An 18,658-nucleotide genomic window follows, 5' to 3' on the forward strand; every position below is an offset into this window, starting at 1 on the left:
TCCCGTCATGCTAACATTTTCATATAAGGTACTACTCAACAGTCCGTGACCACATGAGGGCAGTGCCCATCAGTTACTCCAAACAACTGCACACCTACACAAAGACAGACACATGCAGTTAGGAGAGAAGGCTAAGAATGGGGTGCAGTAAATCATAGCTATTTAATCTGAATTACAATTTAAAATGGCTTAAACCCGATTTGAAAATGTCTTTTTAAAAAAGGAGTAGGAAATAGATGAAGTAATTCTATGAATCATAAGTAGTTTTTGAGGCCAGTATGTCACATAGTATGTGACAGTTGAAGATGGAAGTGCACATGATCTACAGTATCTTCTTCATGACATTTCAGTCTCATGAAGTGGGTGGAAAGTTGTTATTGTCCAACAAGAAGTCTGCTGACATTTTCATACGTCCAACTTAAGCAAACATTTCAAGCCAAAACTAGTCCGTTTAGTGGTAAGCCTTGTTCCGACCTGTTCTCTGATGGTTTGTTATAGTCCCATAAACCTCTTACTAATACAGCCCTTTCCATGAATGTCCATTGAGACTAGAATTTAGACGATCATGAATGAGCTAGACATTTTGGTATGGTTACAGACTGGTCCTATTTTCCTCAGCGTGCCAGTCCCTCTTTGTTACTTGATGACACAGAAAGCCCAGTCAATGCTACAGGCTTTTTGGACCCAGCCCAGAGTGTCATTACCAGAATCTAATCCCAACAATAGCTTGGATGTCTTCATCTATGAGCCCAGTGCTCTTGCAGAGCGGTGTTCAACATGTAGGGGCCTGCATTTAGGATATAAAGTTCAGATACTGTGTAGGGCTCTTTCACAATGCTGTGTCGTAAAAGCCATCAGATGTCATCAAAGTCAGTAAAGTTGAATCGCTTAAATACTATAGCAGCAGCGAAAGGTTCAGTTCAGGCCTTGCTAGTAGTAAACGGTGAAGTCCTGAAACTTCCCAGACAAAAGTGTGGTGACTCATAATGACTGATGTGTTGTGTAGTTGTGTTCAAACACAACTAAACAGCCACACCCAGCGCATATGAATGAAAGCCTACAGCACAGGAAGAAGGCTTTTGGGCCAGTTGTGTGCTGAGTCATTATTGGTGTTACACATATAGAGGAAGTTTCAATTTGTGTTACTCGAGCTCAACGTTCGGCATACTTGCAGCATGAAGCACAAGCTGAAACTGGATGAACCAGCTCTTAGATTTTGTCATTCCCGCTGTGGGATTGAGGTCACACCCTCTGCACAGACTTTTTCTGTTCTTCCACCTCTCCCCCAACATTTGTGTCTCATTTTACTGTTGCTGTCTCTTTGTAGACAACTTTAACTTTAAATGGAAAAAGTGTGTTTGTCCTTGAGCAATGAGAGTGACTCCACAGTCAGTAAACAGCTTGTTTGTTCTGGAGCTGATAGTGTGCTTTAGACTCAGTTACTGTCAGTGGAGTACGCTTTATAAGAAGTCTATCTATCTATCTATCTATACATTAATTTTAATTTTATTTTTTTGTTTAATGAATGTATGCGACACTTAAGAATATAATAGCTGAGCTACAACGTCAGGTTTTTCAAGGTCTGCAGCCAAAGTAAGGTTTCTTATTACACCTAGCAATAGCTTTGAATTAGGGAGGCTTCCTCTCAGACGCAATAGAGCCGATATAAATCATCGGTACACCTCTACTCTGGTTTGGTCTAACAAGTTATAACCCCTGTAATAACTAGCTTCCTATCACTGAAATTTTACTTTCATTTAACTGAGGTTTAATCTCCTCCTTTAAATAAGTATTTATTTAAATCCTCTTGTGGTCTGGAAGCACAATGGTCGCATTGAAAAAGGTCATAGGATCCTCAATCAGATCTGACAGTAGTTGGCAACATCAAGTGACAAGCAATTTAATTTGTCAACAGCGTTTGAGCGATAAATTGTCACCGTTTTACTATATTGCATATGCTATTCTGCTTTCAATAACATGTTAAAACAATGAATTTCTCAGTGTTACCCTGTAACTCTCTTCAGATGTGTGAATTCCTGTGTTCAAATTGTGGTCAAAAACAGGTTGAGCTTGTCACTGCTGCGGTCGCCACCTGTGTCGTTCTCTCCCTGACTTCAGTCTTGAGAAGGAAGAGGCTGTGAGTGTAACCACCAGTCAGGCTAATATGGAGTCACGGTTGTAACGAAACAAATTGAACATGACAGATGTTACAGGCTGTCTGGTGCCATCACAAGCCAGACAAATTATAGTGAGTTGAGCAAGCGTGAGGTCTGTGGCGGCATGAGGGCGCTAGATTTGCACACCCCATTCTGCTAACAGTTTTGATGTTTGAGGACTACACTTTTTTGTATTGATAGTTTTGGGATTAAAACAAGTTTTCTCCAGTCAAGTGTGTGGCTCGTTGGCTAACTATTTTGAATTGTAAACAGTGTGGGCAAGCCCTATTGTCACATAACCATCATGTTGTTCCAATAACATTCCTTAAAATAGAATTAATTCAGAATGAATCACCTGCTTCAGTTTCACCTCCTTATCGATATGAAAACAACATATTCTTCTGGGTTCCATCTTTGGGTTTATATCCATCAGTAGACCACTTTCTAAAAAGATAGGTCGATGTACAAGCTTGTGAGTGGAGAAAGTTAGTGCAACAGAGCATGTTACACTGTTATGTGGGGTTGTTGAGCCATAAGAAAGACAGGACAATGAAAATGACCCTTAAATTGGAGGGAATGTGCAGAAGAAATATACAGTCAAATTACAAGGACAAAATGGATTTCTTAAAATGCCACAAAAATAGCTCTAAAACAATGAGCTTTTACACTTTGGAGTCGAACAACCAAGCAATTTATTTATTTATTTTTAAGTAGTCTACATAATTGGTTTTCATGATCTCTTGAGGGCCAAATAAATAAGGTCAAAGGGCAGCATGTGGTCCATGAGGTGCAGCCTGCTTCAAGTAAAGGAACCCCAGGTGTCTGTGCCAAGTCATGTAATAACACAGAATGTTGAAATTACTCGATGGTGATGATGACTATGACATTTAATAGCTTTCATAACTTTCCAGGCAGTCCTTGCCTTATAAACAATGGCAATTGCATCTCAGCGTTTTGCAATTTAAAAGTCAGCCCGCTGTCTTCGTCAGCATCGCCATAGAAACAAGAGAAAACAAAGGAACGGAATTGCAGTGAGTAACCAGAAGCCAACTTCCATTTTCTTTGACTGCCCTGGTAATGGACTCGTCACTAATGTATGAGTCGAGCAAAAGTGAGGTGAAGGAGTTCATAGTGGGGACTTGAAAATGCCGTTTGTTGTTGTGATATTAGAAATATGAAACAAAGAAATTCTAACCACTTGATGTTCGCTGAAAGAGGAAATTATAGTGGAGAAAATCCACTTACTTTTAACATAAATAGAAAGCATTTGCAGCATCAACATCAAATGCTAAAATATAAACATTATAAATACAAAGTAATCATATTTGTCAAGCTTGAAAGATAAAACTAAAAAATCTCTTTCTAAAAATGACAATAAATTAAAACCATGACTGCAGTGTGTGTCATTTTTTTATTGACAATGAATTAAATTCCATCCACAAATACAAATTTGGTGTGTGTTTTTTCTTCATGATGACCAACCACTCGGGAACAATGTCATCACTAACTGGAGTGCTAATTGGTCACACAGCATGTGAGCATCTTATGGTGTCCAGGCCTGGAATAAAAACATCATGTGACAGGTCACATTTAGACCAGAGGTGCACTCCCACTGACATGTCCCAAGCAACCTACTTTTGGGCCACTCAATCGAGGAATTTGACTTCAAAAAGTGACACAACTTTTACTTACAGGAAGCATTAAGATGGGACAAAGAACGATAAATAAATCTCTATTTATACAGAGCATAATTCTGTGGGATTTACTATTTTATATTTTTACTGTTGGATCTTTGATCATGCTTTTGCCTTCTCTCCACATCCCTCACAGCTGTCTCCCACACTTTTTATCAGCCAAACTAAATACACAAGGAGCTTCAAGCTGAAGTCAAACCATAATCATAGAAACAGGAAACACTGTGCCAGCATGGGAACTGAAACCGCTCTTCATCTCTGTAAACACGCACTAGTGAGCCTCTTCTTTCCAAAAATCCATGCTCTCTGCCTTGGCACCTGCTGCTAACCTGATCTACCACTCCCAGCTGCTGAAGTGTCATTAGGAAGAACGACGTGTTATTTTTGGCTTGAAATGTGTTATTTAGGGATGAAAGTTGTTCGGAGCGCTGTGTTAGTTTGGCTGAAACACAAGAGTGACATTTAGAGTAATTGGCTCCCTGTTCAGTGCAGAGCAGCGCACCTATTAATAATTACACACCGTGTGTGTGGCAGCCTTTGACCCGCGTGCAGAGGTTTCATTATCTCAGCTTCGAAAGAATGTGCAGAGGCACCGTGATACTTGTTGATTGTTTCATAATCGCTGGTGTAGAAATGCCACCGAAAAACCTTTAGTGGTTACAGTACACCTCCACACACAACAACAATAGTTAAACTGCTATTATTTCACTGCCTTTTAACATGACTTTAATGTTCTGCAGTGAGAGGGAGGTTGCAGAAAATGCCACTTCCTGTTTCAAACTTGAAGGTTTAGTCATGTAAAATATTTTTTTCTCAATGTTTATCTCTTCTTGAGATCATCAGAAACTGCATGGTTATCTCATAAATCATCGAACACAGGGGTCAGCAACCTTGACGGCAGAAAGAGCCGGTTTCAACCAGTTTCCACAGACAGAATCTTATCTCGGTGCGCAGCACTTTTACAGTTTCGAAAGTTCTTTATTTGTTAATCTCCAGCTTGATAGCCTAGAGTCGAAGATACGGCAGGGAAAGAAAGGCCCCTTGGGTGTCTCATATTCAGACACAAATATACACACCTGATTTCTTTTTTTTCTGAGCCCTGTTTTACACCCCTCACTATACTTGTTATTGTAATGTCAAGACAAGAGGGACATTAACAATCCAGCATGCTCAAGGTCTGCCCCAGGACCTCCTCCTACTTCCGGGTGGACCTCATCAGCCAGGTTTCTTCTGTTCTCTACTGCAAAAAAATAAAGTAAAATAAATAGAAGAGGAAAAATAGATCTTGTATATGCATAAGCCACACTATAAGTCACGGGTGCAGTGGTGATCTTTGCGCAGAAGAAAGGTCAGTGGTGCACCCAGCTTACATGAGGATCACTCCTAAACTAGATTTGAAAACAGGGTCCAGCATCAAGACTGACTCATGAAACAATCTCGGCAATGTTCTGAACTTGAATCATGAACACATCACATCTTTTATTGACGTTGTGACACCACAGCCGGTCTCGGCTGCTGCTTCTGATCTCTGGTCCTCCAGGAGATCGGCTGTGTTGGCGGAGCTGCAAACCATGAGCCATTTAAGATAAATAAAATTTCATCGGTTTGTTGTGGCGACGCTCAATATTTTGGCAGCATGAGACTCTTAATCTTGTAAAAGTCCATATATTAGCCACGTCTTGGTATAAGCTGCAGGGTTCAGACCCAGACAAAAAAGTAGCGTTTTATAGTCCAGAAATCACAGTACTTAATAGTAAATTGTTTGCTTAAAAGAATCTCAACAGAAAAAAAAATACATGAAAATAAAAAAATGCATTGTCCTCTTCCTCCTCATCATTCGCTTAAGCAGCAGGAGTTTGGATGCAAAATGTGCTTACAGTGTCAGTATTTTTTTTATTCAAATCAGATGGCTGCATGTGAAAGTAGTAGTTTAAACCTAAATTTAGGGGTGAAGGGGAGTGAAGGTGAGTGAATCACTAATGTGAAGTGGCCATGTGGTGAGGATAATAGTGGATGTTAGAATTGAAATTCTATTCACCGGGGCCCACAATGGTTATTCTAAATATACACCTCTACCTGTCCTTGACTACACTGCTCATGACTTTTGACCTTTTAAGTGAGACAGAGGATGCAATTACATCTTCACACAGTCCATTCATTTCACATGAGAGCAAATCACTGCTGCCTTCTGGGTCGCAGCGGCATCCATCCCTCCTACTATCTGCACACAAACAAAAGCTTCAGGCTCACTGTAATTGCGCTCAGATTTTGGAGGAGCAGCGATGTACGACATACTCCACTGGTTTACTTACACAACACACGCTGGGTTTGGGGAACTGTTCGCTCAAGCCCCGTGACAACCACGTCTTTCGAAGTTGGAGCTTTAGGTCTGTCATGTACATCCCTGAATGAAAATATGAATATGAAGTGGCAAATACAGGTTTGTCAATATTGAATTCCTGGCGTAGCTGCAAGCCAGTTATATCACTCTCAAGTGTGACAGGACCTTAGAACTTTAGGAATCTGTTAAGCAAGCATGTGGAGGCAACCGTGCACCTATTTGTGATGTGTGAATTGTATGTCGATTTATGTTGCATTTGGATTGTCAATATCACAGGCATTTTTGTCCCAAATAATACACAATCCGTATCTTCATGAGCCACTGTACATTAGTTAGAGACCAATAAGCATTTGTACCAAACCTGATGGGCCCCTCAAGGTCTCTCAATGGACTGCGTTTTTGGAGAAAAGGCAACCCTACTATTGGACCTGGACAACAGGTTGGCTTTCGTTCGTGCACATGGGAACAGCGCTCTAAAGTCAGTCATGTCCAAGAAGAACTGTGATCAAAATGGAAAAGGAAAGCCTGAGTAAACAAACAGACCCGCAAATGAATGCTCTTTTAAAAGTACTTTTTGAACCCACCCCCTCAAAGGACTACAATAGAGCAGCTCAGCCCCACCCAGCTCCATACAATGGTGGTGTTTGGATCGTGAAAGCAGGAACAGCAAAGCTATCTTTCCAAGCAGACTGTGTAGCGTCTGCGTCCGCTTTCAGTGGGATGTAGTGCTGACATTTTATTTTCTCTGTATGTTTGATAGAGTCAGAAATATTTATATCAGAGGTGCCAGACTAAAAAAAAAAATCAACTGGCCACATTTTAAACAAAAATATAAAGCTATTTCTTGGCAATTTGCAAAATATTTTTCTCTCATTCTCACCATCCATAAAATTTGCATCCTTCTACATCAAAAATTACCTGCTGGGTCACTGAGTGGATCAACTGAATTTCAACGTCAGGGACAAACTGCTATTATAAAATTTTAGCATATGTAGTTCAAGCTGGAATCTGCAACATTTTATTTCAAAATTTTGTTTCAGATCTACCTAAAACGTCTTTCATATAGTTGTATAGGATTAAACTGGCTAAAAGATGAGGGTACCTACTTAGTCATGAGGATAATCCTATATGATTTAGCGGAGATGCTTCATAATAACAGCAGCATCTATCAGTACTAAACTTGTGAAGACGGACCTCCCACTTGTCTTGCCTTTCGGACCCATTGTGCACTGCAACAGCTGCAGCTCCTCCAGTTCGTCAGAACCTAATGTTTAAATTAGTCGTACATTCCTTTTTTTTTTTCCTCCCAAACCGCTACAATTAACTGCAGTGAATGTCAAGGTCTAAAAGCTTTCATTACACAGCTCCTCCTTTACAAGCCCTTTGCTCACTGGTCTTCCAAAGCAAGGCATGCTTGTGTTCTGAACCTTTTCTGAACCACAAACGAAAGGCGAAGTGCCCCAGTTTGAACTGAAGGCCACAGGTGAAAGTGACAGCACGTGACGGAAGCCCTTGTGCCTGGTGCATCCGCAGCAGAGTTCAGTGACAGCTGGACAAAAAGCTTCCAGCGTGATTCGCTGACTCAGCGCTGATGGAACATCGGGAGTAGCCTCCTCTCAACGACTCGGTTTCAACACTGCTCCATGTTGTGCTGAAATGTGTCACCAAATGTACCTAAAATTGTACAGAAAGTAAAGAGACAAGTTCTCCGAATGAGGGGCAGACGATCAGTCATGTGGAGGGGACTCTGCCAGCTCTTCATGTGTGCTTCTTCTGTGAGCCCAGCAAACTTCACGTCAGCAGCCAGAGAACAAACATCACAAAAGCAAACACGAGCTCTCGGAACGTGCAATGGGAGATAACCAGGGAGAATTCCTTCAGCTGCGAGACGCTTGGAAAACCTTCCCAGACCGACAACACTTTTATTCTTTACTTAGCTGATTTAAGTTGAGTTTGCATCGCCAGACTTCTTCTTTTTATGTCCCCCAGTTGGTCACAGGCATGAATCCACAATGTTCAGAGGCGAGCGGTGCCATTCATTTTATTTTTGTTTCCGTATAATAAGATTGAAGCAGTGGAGAAACCAGTTGGTTGAGCTAAACATGGGGCTTATTTTTGCATCTATTTGCTGCCGGATTGAGAGATGTGTTATTTTTAAGGCAACTCTTCACAGCCACAACAAAAATTAAATTCTCGTGTCATGATATTTACATCTTCGATAGCTAGTATAGTTTTTAAAAAAACAAATTTCATGTTCAATTTTCACACACTCACACCGAGTCTGTGAGCAAGAACTGACTCACCAGGATGCTAAAGACTGCTGACGTAACCCCTGAACCGTTTTGGTGGCTGCCGCCTTCAAACCTCTGCACCTTGAGCAAAGCGAGACATACCCGGCAATCACCTCTCGAAACCAGAGAACTCATCACTTATTCACAACGGGGGTGACTCACACATGTGAAAGGAGGCACACTGTTCCATTCCGTTTCTCATCTTTGCTCAAGCACCACTGACTCTCCTCTTCCTCTTTCGTTTCTGAGTGAAAAAGGCGTCACTTCCGCACTGATCTGGATACATAGGTTTTTTTTATTAACTCAATCAGCATAGCAACAGAATAGAACAAAATGAAAAGTGTCTATAATCACCCAGCAAAGGAGCCTACAGGTGTTGGAGCACGCTTGCTGGGTTTTAAAAGTCAGTCACTGAGAGCCCCACCCACCTCTGCGGAACATTTCAAAGCACCTTCTGGTAAGTCTTGAATTTGGGGCACCTGTATCCTGGCACCCCTCCTAAGGCAGCTGAGACCACAAATACTAAATCTAGAAAGGAAGCTGATGGAGGCAAGAACTAAACTGGCGGTAACAGAAACAGACCTGGCCACATACATCAGTGTGTGAAGATCCACATTCAGACACATCATGGATTCACCACACAGTTGCGAGACTCAAAACCGGGTTACAGTGAAAAGTTGGTCATGAAAACATTTCTTTTTTTTCTGTGTGTGAGGTCCAGAAATACACATTCGTAGAGTAATAAAGGCAATGGTTTCCTGACGCCTCTGTCCTTTGGGTTTACAGCTTTGTCAGTGAATAAAGCAACTCATCACCTGTGTCCCAAAGTCCCCTCATAAGGAAGAAAAAAAAAAAAAAAGGAAAGCAAAAAGCAATAAGCGCTGAAAGAAAAATAAAACTGCTGATTACAGATGAGTGAGTTAGAGAAAGCTATTGTTTTTAAAAAGCCAGCAAATGTATCTAAATCTGGTTATAGTGAAGTTATTATGATCAAATGAAACAAAAGATGGCGTTTTATTCATTCTCAGCTACTTTAAATTCAGCCTCCAAAAGTCCTGGTCGGGGAGCGATATTATGATTTGTAATTTGAGGTAAGCCAAGTCAGGCCCTCGTAGAGTCCATCCCCTGCAGTCGCACATGAGGGCTGAACGTACCAATTTCTATCTCTGATCCGCGTCAGGCCCAGCTTCTCCTGAATTTCGTGGGGCTTCATTGCATCCTGCAGGTCCTGTTTGTTGGCAAATACCAGGATGATTGCATCTCTCATCTCCCTGTCGTTGATGATTCTGTGAAGCTCCTGCCTCGCCTCGTCAATCCTATCCCTGTCGGCGCAGTCCACCACGAAAATCAGACCCTGGGTGCCCGTGTAGTAATGTCTCCAGAGGGGCCTGATCTTGTCCTGCCCACCGACGTCCCACACGTTGAATTTGACGTTCTTATAGGTGACGGTCTCCACGTTGAACCCGACCGTGGGGATAGTGGTGACAGACTGTCCCAGTTTCAGCTTGTACAGGATTGTAGTTTTCCCAGCAGCATCAAGTCCAAGCATCAAAATTCTCATCTCCTTGTTGCCAAAAACCTTTGACAGCATCTTCCCCATTGTGTTTACTTTGCATAAATACTTTGTTAGGAGGAAAAAAATACTTTAAATTTCTGAGAGGAAATCACAGTATTATAGGCTTAAAAGGAGCTCTCAGAGGAGGAGGACCTGAGTTGCTGTGTTTGAGAGGCACAACTGTGTGAGCAGCCCTGACAGAACTGGGAGGGGTGTTTTCATGAGCTACTCCCCAGTAATTATTTGAGAATTACCACATACATGGTGAGACTTCATTCACAAGCCACGTTAATGTTCGACTTTCCTCTGAGAATCCAACACAAAAGCCCTTTACACAGATCAGGCCCAGTCCTAGCCCGGGGTTCCCACTTCCTCCTCGGCTGTCAGATGCCCACGGTTACCCTAAGCCCGGTCCTGTCGATGAGAGGCTTCCAAAAACACACACCGAAAACAGTCCTTCAGACGTTCCGGTGACAGGGCATCCAGGGAAAGAGCAACCAAAAGGTCATTGATTCATCCGACTTTCTTCTCTTCCCCTGTGACACAAGAGCAGGGAGGGGTGTTAGTGCCGCGGACAACTTCGGAAACGAATTACTTCACTGGATCTGTTCCGAAGCGATCATATCAAAGGACAAAGTCATGACTGAATGAAGTACCTTCGTGTGCCGCATTCGTATCTCAGTCCCCGGTTCGTTACTCCCCTCTCTTGTCGCCCTCCGTGCGCGAGTCTCTCCCTCCCAGCCGCTCAGGCTCAGTGGCGGTGCTGTTACCGGAAAAGGTGCGGACTGAGATCAGGCGCCACTTCCTCTACACTGCTCACTCACAGTGGTGCTGCCTTCAGGGACGCCTCGCGGGCTCCGACATCTGAGTTTTCCAATTTACTCGTCAAGGTAGACTTGTGGGTCATTGTCGTCAGTCCGGACGGCTCGATTTAATTTTAGTTTTGAAGGAGCGAACGTCGGTAGATTTACTAAGTACGCGTTGGTGGAATATTTAACATGGAAACTGCACTTATGACCTTTAAAGCATATACTTATCTTGCGCTTGAAATAAAGGTAATGAATTACGTCATCAGAAGACAACACGGTTATGAAATTAAATAGCGGCTTAGAAAATATTGGATTAAATAGTGGCATTTAAATAAAAAACGTATTATATTCCGAGTATGATATTACTCTGAATATAATAATAATGCATTTAAAAAAATAATGTTTGGTCGTTTTAAGAATCGAAGAAAGCCATTGGCCAGTTGAAGTAGTTTAATAAAAATAAATAAATAGAAGCATTTCAGCATATATTGGTGTAGTAAGTTCTTAGTTTAAAGTTGTTTCCTAAATGTCTATTGGCATGTCTTTATTTGTATTACTGCTGTTACTCTGCACCACTAGAAGTTTAAATAGATCTACATTGCGAAATGTCCAGCACTTCATACATTATATGAATAAATACATTACATATATGCAACCTCTGATGAGCAGAACACCACAAATGACCTTTCGATGAGTTGAACGTGGGAAAATAGATGGCATTTTTTATTCATGAATCTGCCAAGATGAATTAAAAAGTTACATTTATTTCATGCATTATGATTATTATTCCCCTTCATTTCCTTGCTCTTGTACGCTTAATGTGACATGTTACCGTATGGTTACACTATCACTGACTATTAAAATGAAGGCTCGTAATGAGAAAATATTTAGCAAAATACACCCTTCAAAATGGAGTCTTCAGATTTCCGACAGCACACAAAAGCATCGAGCGCCATTTCGCATGCGCGCGGAAAAGCACGCCGGTTCACAGGCGCCATTGAAGCGAGAAATGATATTCTAAGCGTCTGGGGTGGCAAATAAAACGCCTTTTACAAGTTGAACCTCTAGAATTCAACCTATGTGAAGGACCAGAGAGGCTGTACACCGATTTATTTCCTTCTCTCTCCTATAAGTTTAACCATTCATTCAAATCGGTGATCGGTTAGTGACGTGGATGTTGTGTGGGAGCGGGGCGTGGTTCAACATTCCTTTATTATAATCTTAAAACAGGATTTCCAGTTCGCCATAACGTGCAATTTGAATTAAAACTATAGTCTAATAGACTGGTTAAATAATCAGTAGTGAAATATGTCATCTTCTAGTCGATCATAACATGATTGCTCACAGAAATGTAAACACATTTACATTTAAAAATAAGTGCGATTAACACAGTCCAATCTAAATTATTGTGTAAAGAATGTAAAATGTAACCCTTTTTATATCGGTATTTTTGTTTTGAGGTCTAATAATATAATAGATTTTTCTAGACTGTTGGCGCTCCTCTGAGCATGCGCAGTTTCGGCCTCATTTCATGTTGAGAGTAATGGCGGCTGTACCGCGCTGGGCCGAGCGATACTAGTTAGAGTGTATTATCGATCCTTAAACACGTCCACGTCGTCGACCCACTTTGGATGGAAGATACTGGTGAGGCCCATAACTTTATTCCTACACATTAGGGTGTTTTAATTTCGAAAAATACGAAGTTATTTTGCTAAGAGAATAGGGAACCGACTAATGCCTGGAGAAGAAGAGGAATAGCATTGCTAAGCACGTTGTACTTCTACTAGCCACCAGAAGGCCATTCAAAGTAAACGATAACGGTGTGTTATTAAGTAATTCGAGTCATGGAAGTGTATTTCGGGAATGCATGATTGTGTATGTTCGTGTATCTACTCCGTTGAAGAGACTGGAAGCTAATGTTAACTTAAGGTTACTTCCTTAGTGCGCTACTTCCAGGAAATAGACGGCGACCGAGGCCCTACGATCAAACTTACACACGGCAAACATTCCGAGGCATTTCGACTAACTTGACTCTATTTATCTCCTTATTATTTTAGTTAGCCAATATTTTATGAAGCTACTAATTCTGTTATTTCTGTAATTAGCCTCGCACACGGATTCATTATTTTTAGGCACGAAAACCTTGGGTCCATTTCACATCTGAACAAGGAAGTGATGGTCAAGTTACACGTCTCCGACATTTACTTGAGGCCAAGTTTACATAATAAACTGTCTTTCACAGTTCAATTTTCTCAACTTTGTAATCCTTCTAAAAACATTGCTTTTTGTTTTGTTTTGTGGTTTTAGTGTGGTTTAGTACATGTTGCCTTTTTTACATATTCAACACATCACTGAATCGTTTGTGTATTTGCTTCTGTTCTTTTGCAGCGGACAGTCACATCCCAGAAGAACCAGTTATTGGAATGCTCAACACTGACTCCCCTGCCATGGAAAGCAACGGGGATGCCTCCCTGCCGGCTGACTGGTCTGATCACGTCGCTTCAGAACCGATCACCAATGCGTCCCAGGAAGCTTCAGAGAAACAGCTGGGCTCGGTAGAAAAGGCAGTGGAAAACTTTCAGATCGCTGTCGCTCAACTTCCAGAAGAAGAGCAGCCACCTCCCCCCCCACTGCCTTCTGAGCCACCATGCGCCCCAGAAAACCAGCCCCTTGATTTTCACAATAACCAAGCTATGGCTATACAGCCAGAAGGTAAACATAATGTAGTCTTTTGATTGATTTGAGCAGCACAGCGGTAATAGATATTTTTCGTCAAGGAACAGCTGAGTTTTCAAGAAGATCAAGTATGCAACTATACTATTGTAGTTACTTTATTACATGTGTGATTTATTTATTTAATCACCCTGCTTATTGGCTGAGACCTGTATCATAAATATTATGGTTTTGTTTTTCAGATTCATCTCAGGCCACTGAAGATGGCATGGATATTGAAGATGCATCCAAAGAAACAGTACAAGAAATTGCTCCCCCACCAGAGCCACCTCTACCCATGGAATTCGAAAGGCTGTTTAAAGGCTGCCAGGAGAACATGGAAGACTTCAATGGTTGGGTCTACCTTCTGCAGTATGTGGAACAAGAGGTAAGACTGACTAGATTGCTCTCTTTTTACTGGATTTCTAGACTTCAAAATGCTGATTTTTTTTTTTCACCTTATCAGAATATGCTTGAACCTGTGAGAAAGTCCTTCGACTTATTTTTTGAACGTTATCCATACTGCTATGGCTACTGGAAGAAGTATGCAGACATTGAGAGGAAACACGGAAACATACATGTTGCAGAGGAGGTAAAGACTTCAACTTGCTTCTGTGGAGCGATCTTTGTTTTAATGTAGTGTGCTGTTCTGTTTTTTGAAAAAGCAAGTCCATAATCAGCTTGTGCTTCCGAACCGTAGGTTTACAGAAGAGGCTTGCAGGCCATCCCTCTCAGTGTGGACTTGTGGCTGCATTACATGACTTTCATCAAAGAAAACTCAGACACAACTGACCCTGAGACAGAAGGACGCATCAGAGCGTGAGTGGACTGTCTGTTTTTGTTGATGAAATATTTGTCTCCGTTGTAACTTGCTGTTGCAATAAAAAAAATCTATTTACATATACTTCTGTTGTTTTTACTGCAGCAGCTTAAGTAAATCCAAAAATAGACTTCCCAAGTTTAGTGAATCTTTGTTTTCCCTCCAGTGCGTATGAACATGCAGTGCTTGCGGCTGGTACAGACTTTCGCTCGGATCGTCTGTGGGAGTCCTTTATCGCCTGGGAATTGGAGCAACAGAAGTTGGCTAACGTCACTGCCATTTATGATCGGATCTTAGGAATCCCCACTCAGCTATATTCCCAGCACTTCCAGAAGTAAGAGTTTTGAAGTATTGAATTTATTTTCGTTCTGCTCAATACTAGTTGTTGGTAGCAATATTGTCCTCATTTCATGTCAGTGTCTATTTTGTACTGTAACATTTTGCAGAATGAAAATAAATGTATCGTTTGTCTTCAGGTTCAAAGAACACGTGCAAACCAACAACCCGAAACACTTCTTGTCAGAAGAGGAGTTTGTACAGCTAAGGTTGGAACTTTCTAAAGCTACTTTGGCATCCATGGCCAGGGAAACTGACGAGACACCTGCTCCTCCAGAGGATTTGCCCCCCGGAACAGAGGACCTACCTGACCCGGCAAAGGTAATGTCTGGATCACAGTCTTGAAGGGGGAAGGGGACGCATCATTTTCAGGAGTTGCCCTGGGTTGCCTGTTCTCCATGCTGCCATGGGGAGAAAATTTACTCAGGTTTGAAGAGGTGTCTTTATGTCAGCAGCTAAGCCAAGGGGTGGAGTCAAGCTGGCATCCTGTCAGGCACTCGCCCTTAAGCTAAAGGGAGCAACTGAGGCAGAATGACCCCATCACCTGCACCCTCAGGCTGATATGCCGGGTGTCTCCTCTGCAGGCTTCTTGTCTCTGCCAAGCTCATGGTGATGTAAATTTTTGGCTGCAGGACTCGCAGTTATCACATCAAGTGGAGAATGTGATGCTGTAATGTCAACATTGAAGCACTCACCATATTGGTCTTCTGTGTTTTTATGTACAGAGGGTGACAGAGATCGAGAACATGCGGCACAAGGTGATCGAAAATCGACAGGAGGTGTTCAATCACAATGAGCATGAAGTCAGCAAGCGTTGGGCCTTTGAAGAAGGGGTAAGTGCATGTTTGGTTGTTGAACGTCCTGGATGTGTTGGAAAACTAAGCTAAGCTCTTTCTTTCGCCCATCCAAATAAAGATTAAGCGGCCGTACTTCCACGTCAAATCCCTTGAGAGAACCCAGCTGAACAACTGGAAGGAGTACCTGGACTTTGAGATAGAAAATGGCACCCCGGAGCGTGTGGTTGTTCTGTTTGAAAGATGTCTCATCGCTTGTGCGCTCTATGAAGAGTTCTGGATCAAGGTAAGGGGGCCTCCTTCTGTTTGCTTATTCATTTCTTTCGCAACCTCCCTGCACTTCCCCCCCATCAACGATGATTATCACAACGACAGTAATTCGTCCTGCACTCTCTTTGCGTGTAACGTTGATATGTGACTGTATCTGTTGTATTAGGGGATGGCCAGCTTGCCACACAAGATTTGACTGCCGCATTTGCCAACTACTACGTTGCATCTTCTTCGTCTCCCACTACCTTACAGAATCTTATCTAATTGGTTCCATGAAGGTGCTGATGGGTTTACACAGAACATTTCAAAAAACGATCTTGTCAATGAAGAACTCTATTGAATTTGAGATATGAAAATGTAAATGGCTTTTTGTTTTTGCCTTTCTTTCCCTCTGTCTCTTGTCTTCCTCTGTCCACTTCTACTTCTCTTCCAACCTTCTCTGTCCGCTCTGAAGTATGCCAAATATCTCGAGAGCTACAGCACTGATGGTGTGAGACATATCTTCAAGAAGGCCTGCACGATTCACCTGCACAGGAAGCCAATTATCCACCTGCAGTGGGCTGCTTTTGAGGAGCAGCAGGGTGAGTGGACAGTGAGCGCCACCAAGGACAGCTCATCAAGTGTACATGATATGTATTTCAGAGTTGTTTCCACTTGTTTCATCAGGATACCCAGATGAAGCCCGTCGTATACTGAAGACCGTGGAAGACATGATTCCATCTCTGGCGATGGTTCGACTTCGGAGGGTCAACCTCGAGCGTCGCCAAGGGAACTTGGAGGAAGCGGAAGCACTACTGAGAGAAGCGATGGAAAACTCGAGGAATACTATCGAGTCATCCTTCTATGCTGTGAAACTTGCCAGGATGCTTCTGAAGGTTCAGAGAAGTTTAAGCAAAGCCAAAAAGGTGCTGCTCGACGCCATTGATAATGACGAGGTGAGAGCGAGTGATCATGATTTAAAAGAGCAGCTTATTCAATTTAAAATCTAAACTGAATCTGGAATAATTGGCCTTCAATGCATGCTTGTCTGGATGAGATGAATTGTTTTGAACATTTATTGCCACAGATGAAGCACAGAAAAAGTGATCAACTTTATACTGATGTTAACGATCTGAGATTACTCCTCTTCACTTCCCGAATTTGGTAAATTTGTCATTTTAAAAAAACTGTTCCGCAGACTCAGTCTGCAAGTCCAATGGGTAGATTGCCAGTAGATTGAAGTGCTATGGTGATGGAATGTTATCTGAAGTGCAGAATGCTGCAAAGAACAGGGAGCATGTTCTTGCTTGCATCTTCTACATAACAAATGAAAAGACAATAATGAGAGGCTTTACCAACAACATATGTTTGACAGATTTGTCTTTTTTTGCTTGAGACTTGGGACCAATAGATATAATAATTGTCAGCAGACTGGATTCAAGGATAGTTTTCTTTTCTGCCCCAGTCCAAATGTGACATTTCTCCCTTCTTGATGGATAAAATTAGGTGGTGTTATCAGGATGATGATGTTTTAATGGAGTTTCATTTGTCTTCAGACAAGTTCCCGGCTCTATCTGAATCTACTTGATTTGGAGTTCAATGGAGATATCGCGCAGAATGAGGCAGAGATCCTGGTCATCTTCGATCGAGCCCTGAAGAGCCAGATGCCCCTAGAGTCGCGTCTCCTCTTTGCGCAACGCAAAGTCGAGTTCATGGAAGACTTTGGCACCGACGTCAACGTGTAGGTTTTTGCGCCGAGCGCTTCAGCAACCACTGAATTCAAATTTGTTGTGTTGATTTTTTTTTTTTTGCTGTGTCCTGTTCAGGCTCGTGGCTGCTTACCAAGAACATCAGAAATTACAGAGGGAAAGCGATGCTTTGAAACAGAAGGCGGAGAACGGCTACGACAGGTAACTATTAAGATTTAATTGTGACACTTATCAATATTGATGGAACTGTAACTGTGTCATTGTATAATAACTAATATAGTGATAGTTTAATATTTGACTGCTCGTGACATGACTCATTACTGTTTCCAGCTCTGGGGAACCTGATGCTAAACGCCAGCGCACCGATGATGCTGCTGCTGCCGCTGCAGCCGCTGCAGCCACCGCCATGACAGACATGCAGGCAAACAATGCTGCGTATAACTACAACTGGTACCAGGTGGGTGTTGCTAGAGAATCTTCCCGTTTTTATTTTCTTCCAAAAATTGAACCATTAAACTCACCTTTTCTTGTTTTTCAACAGCAATATGGGGCTTGGGGACAGAACTCCTGGGGACAGTACGGTCAATATGCCCAGTACAACCAGTACTACCCTCCTCCTCCAACATGAGCCCCATAAGCTGAAGAGTGGAAACACGTCCCTTCTGACGAGCTACTTTTCCAATCAGGATTGCTTTTTTTTCTACAGTGTCATTGAGGGTCACATATATTTGTGTGTGAGCTGATTTCACTCATGTGTTCTGGCTGCTTGAATGTGTGGATAATAGTTCGAGGGGAGTTTTGTTTTCCATGTTCATCCCAATTATGTGTTCCTCTTTCTGAAATACATACAATAAAACATTTTTTTAAATCAGTAACATTTCCAGAAGTAATGAATAGTTCCATGTTTTTTAATTTCTATTTTGACCTGGTTTCATAATAAAGATATTGATATTCTGAAATGTCTGTTTGTCCTTCACTACTTGGATGTATTCAGGTTTTTTTTTTTTAAAGCATCAGCACCACGAGTAAGCAACATGTATTATAAAGATGTTGGAGGCTTCTTATTCTGAGTCATCTACTGAGGGTGTCTGTCAGGGAGCTGGACTTCAGTGTGAATCTTGAATGAAAACCCTTCAGAAATACATGTTTTAGATCCAAAACCAAGGGGAGTTGCCTGTTTTGCCACGAACAA

At 41.9% G+C, this 18,658-nt stretch overlaps 2 protein-coding genes across 4 annotated transcripts; one reads left to right on the top strand and one right to left on the bottom strand.

The window, feature by feature from the left end:
• Positions 1 to 8,270: 8,270 nt before the first annotated feature.
• arf6a (ADP-ribosylation factor 6a) lies at positions 8,271 to 10,989 on the bottom strand. Of its 2 annotated transcripts, XM_053887792.1 has the most exons (3): positions 10,862 to 10,880; positions 10,694 to 10,800; positions 8,271 to 10,573 (listed from the first exon to the last, which is right to left on the bottom strand). In XM_053887792.1, the coding sequence occupies exon 3, from the start codon at positions 10,080 to 10,082 to the stop codon at positions 9,555 to 9,557; it is 528 nt and encodes a 175-aa protein (XP_053743767.1). In that variant the 5' UTR covers positions 10,083 to 10,573; positions 10,694 to 10,800; positions 10,862 to 10,880; the 3' UTR covers positions 8,271 to 9,554. The 2 variants fall into 2 exon arrangements, with proteins under 2 accessions (XP_053743767.1, XP_053743766.1); XM_053887791.1 differs by having other exon boundaries at positions 10,694 to 10,989.
• On the top strand, positions 10,758 to 18,415 carry prpf39 (PRP39 pre-mRNA processing factor 39 homolog (yeast)). 2 transcript variants are annotated; one of them, XM_053887790.1, is made up of 15 exons: positions 10,758 to 10,927; positions 13,235 to 13,558; positions 13,762 to 13,946; positions 14,025 to 14,150; positions 14,259 to 14,377; positions 14,545 to 14,712; positions 14,855 to 15,035; positions 15,440 to 15,547; positions 15,630 to 15,794; positions 16,233 to 16,359; positions 16,445 to 16,713; positions 17,314 to 17,498; positions 17,584 to 17,667; positions 17,797 to 17,923; positions 18,008 to 18,415. In XM_053887790.1, exons 2-15 carry the CDS (start codon positions 13,270 to 13,272, stop codon positions 18,092 to 18,094), a joined length of 2,220 nt encoding a protein of 739 aa, XP_053743765.1. In that variant the 5' UTR covers positions 10,758 to 10,927; positions 13,235 to 13,269; the 3' UTR covers positions 18,095 to 18,415. The 2 variants fall into 2 exon arrangements, with proteins under 2 accessions (XP_053743765.1, XP_053743763.1); XM_053887788.1 differs by lacking the exon at positions 10,758 to 10,927 and adding an exon at positions 10,964 to 12,490.
• Positions 18,416 to 18,658: the final 243 nt, after the last annotated feature.

Source organism: Synchiropus splendidus, chromosome 15 (genome assembly GCF_027744825.2).
Source record: "Synchiropus splendidus isolate RoL2022-P1 chromosome 15, RoL_Sspl_1.0, whole genome shotgun sequence".
NCBI classification, from domain to species: Eukaryota; Metazoa; Chordata; class Actinopteri; order Syngnathiformes; family Callionymidae; genus Synchiropus; species Synchiropus splendidus.

What these genes read in the sequence shown, in the direction of transcription:
- arf6a (XM_053887791.1), bottom strand. Translation starts at nt 10,082, where the DNA reads ATGGGGAAGATGCTGTCAAAGGTTTTTGGCAACAAGGAGATGAGAATT.
- prpf39 (XM_053887788.1), top strand. An exon ending in ACCTACCTGACCCGGCAAAG is followed by an intron (nt 15,036 to 15,439) that starts GTAATGTCTGGA and finishes TTTTATGTACAG; the next exon opens with AGGGTGACAGAGATCGAGAA. An exon ending in GTTGGGCCTTTGAAGAAGGG is followed by an intron (nt 15,548 to 15,629) that starts GTAAGTGCATGT and finishes ATCCAAATAAAG; the next exon opens with ATTAAGCGGCCGTACTTCCA.